This window comes from Diadema setosum, chromosome 15 (genome assembly GCF_964275005.1).
Source record: "Diadema setosum chromosome 15, eeDiaSeto1, whole genome shotgun sequence".
NCBI classification, from domain to species: Eukaryota; Metazoa; Echinodermata; class Echinoidea; order Diadematoida; family Diadematidae; genus Diadema; species Diadema setosum.
This window is the reverse complement of record NC_092699.1, coordinates 24,236,058-24,246,722: the sequence shown is the minus strand read 5'-3', so window position 1 is coordinate 24,246,722 and position 10,665 is coordinate 24,236,058. Positions and strand designations below refer to the sequence as shown.

Here is a 10,665-nt window from a genome sequence, read left to right as displayed (position 1 = left end):
AACTGTGACAGTAAGTTCAGCATTCCGCCAAGCTGGCTTTCAAGCTATTTCTGTGCACACAAGTATTATTATTGCCTGTTCGTCAAGGGAAACGAAGCGGTGTTAAACATTGTAACGCAATCTTCATCCTTTGAAATGTTTTCTTGTTGTAATTGTTTTATCGTTAATTTTACAAAAATTTTACAGAATGGTTGAGATCACAATTCGTAGCCTATCATATAAGTCTCAAATTCTTAAATTGAGTTTCATTATATCTAATCGGAATAGAAAGCGTATAAGATGGAGAGGAAAATACAAAGAAGTGCATGTGTATTTTTTTCTCAAACAAAAGTTTTGCTTCTGATATTGAACTCATGCCAAAATCATGTGTGACGTTTAGAATGTACTGTATATATATGTATATATATATATATATATATATATTTCTTTTATTATTTGATTTGATTTGATTTATTGGTTTCTGTATCATAATTGTACATGCACATTCATGTACAATGTACAAGCATAAATATAAGTTGTTCATAATTTGTACAATGTACAGCAAAATGTACAACAATCATACAACAATGAATAATATATATATATATATATATATATATATATATATATATATATATAATACATCTCTCTCTCTCCTTCTCTCTTTCTCTCATTCTCTTATCAAATAGCACCGCTGATGGTGAGCTGCCCATTAAACATAATAATCTCGCTTCCAGCCGGATCTACATCGACTTCCATATACTTTGAGGAACCTACACTTCTTGACACAACGTTAACGTTGTTAAACCGCACCCACGCTCCAGGCGATACATTCTATGCTGGAACAACAACAGTGACGTATCTATTCGTCGACGAAAACGGAAACATAGCCAGTTGCTCATTTACTATCTTTGCTATTCTGAGTAAGGAGTACAGTCAATCCTGGGATATTCTGTTTCAGAATAACATGTGGCATAGTGGATAAGACTTCCGACTCCAAGTCGGAAGACAAGAGTTCGATTCCCGCCCAGTGCTTAAAGGTCCTTGGACAAGATGTTTTTACCCACTATGTCCCTCTCGACCCAGGTGTATAAATGGGTACTTGGCTACGCTAGGGTAATGATAATGACAGGGGCCTCTGGTAGAGCAGTGGAAACAGTGAAGAGGCTACCCTGGGCAAAGAAGACATTATTTGTCTAAGAAATCCCATGCATGGGGCTACAAGGATAATATTGTTTATGCTGCTTTCATCAAAACGTTTTGTAATCAGAACTATGTTATGGCACGTTAAGTGAAGTGCCTCATCCTTTCCATTTTTGATAAAATGATATTGTGCAGTTTCGCTGCTGGAAATATTGCCGTTTACAACCTGTTAAAGCATATAGCCCATGCCGTTTGAGATAAAAATCAAGTCAAAAATGTTTACTAACGTTAATCTATCTTTTACAACGTGTTTTAAAAAGGCCATGAGGATGATATTTACACGATATTGTCAGACATCATTGTTGGCATCAATTCCACAAAGTCCTGAACGTTTTACTTATTCCGATTTTGTCAAGTTTGAACAGAAAGTCACTCTGTGTTATTTGCTCTTTCACTGAGCGTGAATTTATGTTTTCATGTGAGAGGAACGTGGTTGCTAAAATTGTCATGATGTTGATCCGAGGAAGAACGTCTTATCAAACCTAGAAATGTATTCACATTTCAAGAAGACGGCATGATCATTGAAAGGATTCGATAATGACAAACTGAAATTCAGACATGCTCCGAAACAAAGGGAAATTCAATCGATGTAAGGAGTTGCCAGGTTGAAAAGCATCTGGGAAGGAATAGATCGCAAACAACAGAAAATGTAAATTAACACTTGTAGATAATGACACAAAACAACTGTTATACCTCTGCTTTATGGATAGGTAAGGTACTAATTTGTAAATTGTCATCATATATGATATATATTATACTATAGACTATTAGAACGAGAAATAATACATAACAAACCCTTCTATCTGTATATTGAGAAGCAAGCCGTATTGTTCCTCTGACTGACTAGATATCCTGCATAATATCGTTAAAAAAAGACTCCTCGTAGCTCTTCCAATAAAATTAACCATGATGGAACTCCATTTCTGACAGGTACCCAGCCGAGTAATTGTGACGCTCAACCTTGTCTTAATGGAGGTACCTGTTGGAACAAAAGCTACGGCGGCTGGTACTGTCATTGTCCTACTGGATACTATGGAACATCGTGTGAACATTCAGGTAAATGTATCTCATACAATGGTAAAGTTAGATTTTCATGATCTTTGTAAAATTAATTTGGTTATCTCCCGTGCAGATTACAAAGTCATTGTGTCAATGTACATAAAAAAAAAAACAGCACTCATACAGAAGAATATCTTTGACAGTTCACATGCATTTCTCATTTTACTCTCTTGATAGCCTATCCGATAGGCGTCGGGCTGTATCGATACTAGACTTATCGCTATGTCGGGCTGTATCTTCTTCTTCTTCTGATTAAGTCTGCCTCCTTCAATAGACTGAAGATTCTTGCAGACTGGTGCTATTTACATTGTAATACAACTTATTTACAGATATTTACAAGCACATAGAAAATTTGACGAAAATAACTAGCCACTGTGATCAACCGTTAGACGGTTTCGAAATGATACCACAGATGGCGCTGAAACAATTTCTGACGCCCCATCGATACTAGACTGATCGCTACATGGAGACGGACATGCGCGAGGGCTGAAGCCCTCGCGCCGCCCGTCTCCATGTAGCGATCAGTCTAGTATCGATACAGCCCGACGCCTATCGGATAGGCTACTCTCTTGAGTATTTAATGCCAAAAAATAATACTATACTCTTACGCTGCTATGTTTTTGATACGATCTTTGTGGAATATAATGAAGTGAGTCACACTTGGGCATTGCTAGTATTATTCTGTGATATATGCGTTTGATACCCCCCCCCCCCTTGTCACAAGAAGGTAAGTACATATTCCGTATCTTATCCCTGTGTGTTTTAAGGTTCAACTGATGCCTGCTTATCACATCCGTGCCAAAATGGAGGAACGTGCAGAGACGACTCGTACGGAGGCTACACGTGCGATTGTCCGCCGAATGCATACGGTCTAATGTGTGAAGGTGAGAATTCTGCCGACATATTTACTTGTCTTGACATAAACTATACTGGGATGGCGTTTTGTTATGTCCTTCATGTTGCGCGGGTTTATGCAAAAGGTGATAAATAACGACATCTCAGACAGGACTGTTCATGGCATCAACCAACCAACCGCCTGAGGAGCATGCGCGCAATCATCAAGTCATGATATCATATACATTGTGCTTGTGTACTCATCGTGACATCACAGTACTATTATATGCCACATTTGAGCTGAAAACGATTTGTTATTCTTAAAAGGGGAGTTTGGTATGTTTTAAAGTGGAACAGTAAATCAATTAAACAAAAGACAAAGGTATAGGTACTCACCGTGTAACAGTATGAATTTAGCCGATTTGTAAGTACGAAAATACCTCACATTTGTTCATGTAACGTTAGGCTAAATGTATATTCTTATTGATATGATCATTAACGAAATGAATAATGGTTCCTCTTGTAAATGTGTAAGCTATATTCTCATTGAATACATCAGTCTATCAGACGATTCTGTTTGAGTGCAGTTTTTGTCATTTTGTTCCATCACGAGCTGCCTCACAAAATATGCAAGATTTCATGTTTTTATACGTGTGCCACCAGGATTTATGGATCCCTGCGCTTCAAACCCGTGTTTGTATGGGGGATCGTGCAGGCATAACCCGCACGGAGGATTCACGTGTGATTGTCAACCGAACTTTTACGGACTGCTGTGTGAAGGTAAAAATGACAAATACTCTGTCGATTCCCATCACATCAGTCTTGGGAATGGTTTCGATATGATCGAGATTCCTACCCTCCAAAAAGCCAAAAAGGTATAGTTTCCCATCGGGATCAGTGATTTGCTCGTGTAGAATGTTTGAGTCGTCACTTTTGATGCATATATTAGGTCAGCTGTGTCACAAAACATTTTACCATTTAAAAAATTTGCAATAAAGCCTAAAATGTAAGGAAAATATCTCTAATTTTCTTTCTAAACCATAAGTGTAAACATGGTAAAGACGGTTTAGTCTGGAAACAATTTTATTATAACTATCATATTGTTGATATTTTGTATACTTAACAATACTTAACCTTGATTATACTGATTGAAGATTTTACATTGCTTTTTTCCAACTCATATTTTAGAACCATTTTGAAGCTCTAAAGCTGGGTTTTTGTTTATTTACAAATGATAAATAATGCCTTCAATGAAAATATCCATACAATGGCGGGGGATGAACAGTTCAGATATTAAAAAAAAAAATTATAACAGCGGGCACTGAAAAGTTAAAACGTAGTAATATAGATGTGTAGATACGTCGCAGGTGTAAAATTTTCAATTGTCTATTTGAAATCATAGTTGATCTTAGTTTTAGGTCTGGCATTTGGGATTCTGGTTATGGCTTCTTCAGTAGGCCTAAGAAACTAACGTCATTCCCGTTTTTACCAACATTTCATTACTACCAGCATCAGTAGATCCCTGCTCGTCACTACCATGTCTGAATGGAGGATCGTGTCGGAATGCTACATTTGGCGTGTATGGAGGCTTCGTGTGCGATTGTCTACCAAACTTTTCTGGTCTATTCTGTGAAGGTATTAGATTGAAACTCAAGCTTCTCGTTTTCATTCAGGTTTTTATGCCTCCGCCACGAAGTGGTGCCGGAGGCATTATGTTTTCGGGTTGTCCGTCCGTCCGTACGTCCGTACGTCCGTCCGTCCGCTTTCGTTTACGCGATAACATGAGTAATATTTACTGGAATTTTACCAAACTTGGTCCAAGTAGGAAGTATGATGGGTCAATTATTTGATTAGATTTTGGGTGAAATCGGCCAAAGGTCAAAGGTCAAAGGTCAAGGTCAAATCATGAAATTGTAACCGTTTACGCGATAACTCAAGACTGGATGGAGCAAATTTCACCAAACTTTGTTGGAGGATGATGTATGATGGGACAATTACTTGATTAGTTTTTCAGTGAAATCGGACAGAGGTCAAAGGTCAAAGATCAAGGTCAAATCCTAAAATTTATCTGTTTACGTGATAACTCAAAGCTGGATGAAGCAGCTTTCACCAAACTTGTTCCAAGGATGATGTATGATGGGACAATTAGTTGAGTAGATTTTAGTGACATTGGCAAGAGGTCAAAGGTCAAAAGTTCAAGGTCAAATGCTACAAATGTTGCAATTTCCCCCATATCTATGCAATGCCCAAAGGTATTTTCTTGAAACTTGGTGTGGACATGTACTACTGCGTAAAGATTCTCCAGAGAGAGTTTCATGTCATAAGGTCAAAGGTCAAAAGGTCAAAGGTTAGGTGAAAATGTTGCAATATTACTTTTCTTGCAAATGGTTCTATGTATCTGCGTGGAACTTGGTACATATGCATGTACTGTCTGGCAGGGATTATCTAGGGAATTTAGGGGTCATGGGTCAATAGTCAGGGGTCAAAGGTCAAGGTCAACTCCTCAAAATTTTACTATTTCCTTCATATACTAGTATATGTAATGCTTGCATTATTAGTTTCAAAACTTAATATATGCATTACCTAATGGAGATTCTCAGGGAAATTTCCAGCCAGAAGGTCAAAGGTCAAAGGTTAAGGGTCAAAGGCCAGGTTTCAATGCCCCCCCCCCCAAAAAAAAAAAAAAAAAATCTATTTTGTACCGTCATCACACTCTTTCTTCGTACCTTGGAAATTACTCAATGCATAAACTTCCCCAAAATTCCCCAAATATGTGTACCTGCACTCTTAGAAAATTATAGCAAACCCAGTTCAAGACATTTCTGACAAACCTGTCATTTCAATATTTTGCCAGTTATGTGAAACTGTCATGGATCACACATTGTGAAGATATTGTACTATACGCCTATTGGGAGAATCATGCATTACGGCGGAGGCATCAGTCGCCATAGCGACATTTCTAGTTTTTTCATCAACTATTTTTAACAAAACAAGCAAAGCAAAAGGTATTATACTGAGACAATGTTGTACCTTCGCCAACTAATTTCATTATGTATATGATGCCGGCTTATAGAGCATTGATTACTTAATTCTCAAGAAGGCAGCATTACACTATTACTTAGTCAGGTTTATTAAACAAGACACCGATATAACATGTGAACTCACGAGATTACAGTGCACTCCCGTTTTAACGAAGTCCTTTGTTATATTGAAATAATTTCTTTATAGCCGAACATTAGAGTGTAAAAAGATATCTAGATTACATATTTGAGACATGGATTTTATTATCTTTTTTTTAATAATGAGAATTTCGTTATAATCATGTTTGTTATAACGGTAGTGCTCTTTGGCATGTAGTTTTGTTCCCATCAAATGTGATGTTTACTTATTGTAATAATCTATATGTTCCATTTGAGCATCCATGATCATTGCGCTTCTTTAACTGGTGATTTTAAGTGGGCTTTGTAAATATTTGTGCTATTTGATGTTATGTTACGAAAGTGAAAAGTATATCCGCCTTGAGTTTGCATTCTTTTAATTCATGTTTCGAGAAACTAAAGAAACTAGTAAACTTTCCCTTCATACAATAGTGCCATCCGGACCAACAGATTATTGCCTATCACAACCGTGTCTGAATGGGGGATCGTGTACGAATGATATGTATGGAGGCTTCACGTGCGAGTGTCCACCAAACTTCTACGGTCACATGTGTGAAGGTATCGGATAATTCATATTGCAACTTTATTGCTGTGTTTTCCGTCAGAGTTGGATGGGACTATTTTCAATAAACCCATACCCACAGAAATCCATTCTAAATATATTCTGGAGGTGAAAATGATTATGGTATGTTTTGTATTCATTCATTCATTTCTCTATTGGTCTACGTCACACATAGAAATTTGGCTTCCACTGGCATCACATTACAACAAAATGAACACGACAATACAAACACATTTTACATCACAATTACATAATTACGTCTATGATAAGCACAATGAATACAAACAACACCCTATTCTATTACACAATTATACATATAAAATATCAATTCTTTATAACCCTATATAAATCAAATTACTTCAACCATTATCAGCCCCCAATTTTAAATCTACAAAACATATAACTTATATTAGAAAATTCAAAATAATTCACACACACACACGCACACACAAATGACTAAGATGAGTCTCAGTTAGCAGTATGTTGACAGGTTGAAAAGTTTTGGAAGAGAACGAAAAGATATGAGGGGTTGTACAACAGTGGAATATTCAGATTTATGACAGACAATAACAGGGGGCTTCCTTGAGATATATTTTTTTTTCTCTCAGGTGTTAGGGTAAAAATTTCCTTACGTGAGTTCTTCATGTGATAAAAGCATTTTCGAAATTACGAAATAATTAATGTTTTAAAATAAATGACACTAAGACCAACGCAATGCTGGCAAGCACAAACCATAAGATATGGAAGTATTTTCAGCAAGCAGAGATAACCAACTGAAATACCTATTTCCCTTTTATTTTTAATCCGCCACAGCGTCAACACTCGTCTAGCAACATATGGATAAAAAGTATAAACTTATCATATTTGCACATAAAGTACAGCCTATACGTTAAGATTTTTGCACATTTATTAGAGCAAGTTAATCAGAAGATACGAACGAATGTTATCTTTTTTAATTGCCTGGTCAAAAAAATGTCAAAAACTGTTTGTACACTGAGAAACAAATCGTATTGTTCGCCTTGTTGTTTCGCAGTGTATCACGTTGTAGTTTAAAAAGGAGGCTCTTCACAACCTCCAATATCACACATTGATAATGAAATCTTATTCATCGGCAGGCACCCATCCAAGTAGCTGTGACCCCAACCCCTGTCTTAACGGAGGCACCTGTTGGAGCGGCAGCTACGGCAGCTGGTATTGTCAATGTCTTACTGGATACTACGGGACATCATGTGAACATTCAAGTAAATATATATCATGTTATCATAATGCGTATTAATGATACAAAAAAGGGAATTGTGTCCATTCATTGCATGATGTTGGACTTAATTTTAGAGTCATAGCTCAGCAACGTTGAGTGTAATCATAACGTTTGTGTGTAACCATACCGTCCGATCTGGTATAAGAGGCAAAATACTCTGACCTCGGAGAGGACATAAATGAATCTCCTGTGTGTGAGAGAGTCGCAACTCATGTAGGTAAAAGATCCCGCTTCTTTCTCCATCACGAAGAACGGGGTACATCAGTTGATGCAGTGGTCCCGCCTCACACTCAAATGGACCCCATGTTAGTCCAGTTGGTGCAGCTGAATATGGGCTATCCAGCCATCTTCTCAGATGAAGAATGAAAACAAACAAACAAATTTCAATTCATCAGCCTAGAATACTGAAAAGTGAAAATTGTTGTTCCTCTGATTGTCTCAGTATCTTGTATAGTTCAAAGACAAATACCTCAAACAACTCTTCCAGCATAACGCACGATGGAATCTTTATCCATCGCAGGTACTCAGCCAAGTGACTGTGACGCCCAACCCTGCCTTAATGGAGGTACCTGTTGGAACAAAAGCTCCGGTGGTTGGTACTGTCAGTGTCCTGTTGGATACTCTGGGACATCGTGCGAACATCCAGGTATAAATGTAGCTGAACTTTAAAGACATAAAAACAAGTAATCTTATCATAGTTATCATATGATGTTAGACTGCAACTTATCTTTATTGCATGATAATAACATCATATACATATACCAATGTTCATATACGTATATAATGGCAATCATGTTAATGTGCGTGTAACAACTATTTTTATCTGATTACACAATGCATAAGTATGTGTATAACTGGGAGGGATTGCATAAGGCATGTGCATCATTTGAAACACCAAGGGTTGCATGAGAAGTCTTCCCCCTTAAATTATAATTTCCTTTTTTGATAATCATCAAATCTGTCCAACAATAAAGTTCAGTGAATAAGAGTAACCGAACAATTGCCATTCCTCTGGAGATTTCCGAAATAGGGGAATAACCCCCACACTTACAGCATTCAAATATTCAAGTACCTCTAACATTTCAACCCTGCATTCCACCCATCTGTTCCAGGCGATCCCTGTCTCTCCCAACCGTGTCTTAATGGAGGAACGTGCAGGAATGCAACTGACGGAGGATTCGCGTGCGACTGTCTACCCAGTTTCCATGGTGCGAGGTGCGAAGGTACGAAGAAAGGAAAGAAAGATATCTAGATGCGGGTATTCAAATATCATTATATTTGTAGCTCCCGTATTTACAGATTTACTTGAAATAACAAGGTTTTGGATTAACTTGGATTTACGTGAAATAAGTCGATCTTGCGTTGTGGTATTAATTCTTGCTCTAGATGAAACAAGAGCGCACAAAATTTTAATCGTAGCTTTGAGTGACCCCAGTTTCAATTGATCCCTGCCTGTCACACCGTGGTTTAATGCTTGGGTGTGCTGAAGTGACGTGTAAACGGACTTAGAATGTCTGCCGAACTTTCACAGTTCGTTAGGTGAGGGAAGAGAAACCAGCCACAAACACGGGAAAAGTCAATAGAGAATCTATCAATGGCCCATCGTAGTCAGAAATCACACGTATTGGTCAGGGCAGTGTGATTTCATGACAAGTAGATAGATGAGGTTGCGATCGTTCACTACTGTCGACTCATTTTGACTGATTCTTCTGATTCTGATTCTGAACTCACTAATTTGTATAATGCATATCAACACTGGTTAAAGTAGTGATGATAGATATAACATATTGCATATTAATATTCATGTACTAAACGAACAGATTTTTTTTTTTTGTTGTGACGATACATTTAAGCTGAACTCATTTGTATAATGCATGTCAACACTGGCTAAAGTAGTGATGATAGATATAACATATTGCACATTAATATTCATATACATAAAATGAATAAACCTAAGATACTGTATATCAATTCATATCAATATAATGAATAGACAAAACTGAGTGTAGAGTAACTTCTGTTTCACAGTAACATTGTCCGAGCAGAAGTCTGTTTGTCATGTTTAACTTGTTGTTTTTAAAATGCTCTTAGGCTGAGAAACGCATATTTCACTTCCTACTTTGTTTACCGCCAGTCATAACTGATCCATGCATGTCACAACCGTGTCTCAATGGGGGATTCTGCGAGTATGAGGTGTACACCGGATTACAATGTCATTGTCTACCAGGCTATCACGGTCTGAGATGTGAAGGTAAGAAACCAGTGACAAACACAGGCATGACAGGTGGAAAAGTCAGTGGAGAATTTATCTTCTAATGGTCCGTATAACAAGCACCCATTCGCTTAGTGAAAAAATGTTCTGTTATGCGAAAGTGGACCATTCTGTATAAATTATATATATATCATAATCACATATTCTGTTAAGTTTTCTCTGTTTTTACATTTTCCTCCTTGTTTTAAGCACTTTACATTAGTTTTGCTAGTTTAAGAATTAGATATTGTTCTGAGGGGACTGCAAATTACAAGGCAAGCTGTTCAACAGACCCCTTTATTACCAACAACTTTTCTTTGATACAGTAAAGTCACAGTATATGATAGTATTTCCTTACACA

The 10,665-nt window shown here is 37.3% G+C and overlaps 1 protein-coding gene across 1 annotated transcript; it reads left to right on the top strand.

Moving 5' to 3' along the window:
• Positions 1-2,151: 2,151 nt before the first annotated feature.
• Positions 2,152-10,369, top strand: LOC140238610 (uncharacterized). The gene is made up of 9 exons (XM_072318510.1): positions 2,152-2,188; positions 3,009-3,125; positions 3,739-3,855; positions 4,585-4,710; positions 6,666-6,791; positions 7,911-8,036; positions 8,574-8,699; positions 9,166-9,276; positions 10,281-10,369. The coding sequence occupies exons 1-9, from the start codon at positions 2,152-2,154 to the stop codon at positions 10,367-10,369; spliced, it is 975 nt and encodes a 324-aa protein (XP_072174611.1).
• Positions 10,370-10,665: the final 296 nt, after the last annotated feature.

Coding starts and splice junctions, on each gene's coding strand:
- LOC140238610 (XM_072318510.1), top strand. CDS start 2,152: ATGGAGGTACCTGTTGGAACAAAAGCTACGGCGGCTG. Junction 3,856..4,584: donor TTACGGACTGCTGTGTGAAG/GTAAAAATGACA, acceptor CATTACTACCAG/CATCAGTAGATCCCTGCTCG. Junction 9,277..10,280: donor CCATGGTGCGAGGTGCGAAG/GTACGAAGAAAG, acceptor ATTGTCTACCAG/GCTATCACGGTCTGAGATGT.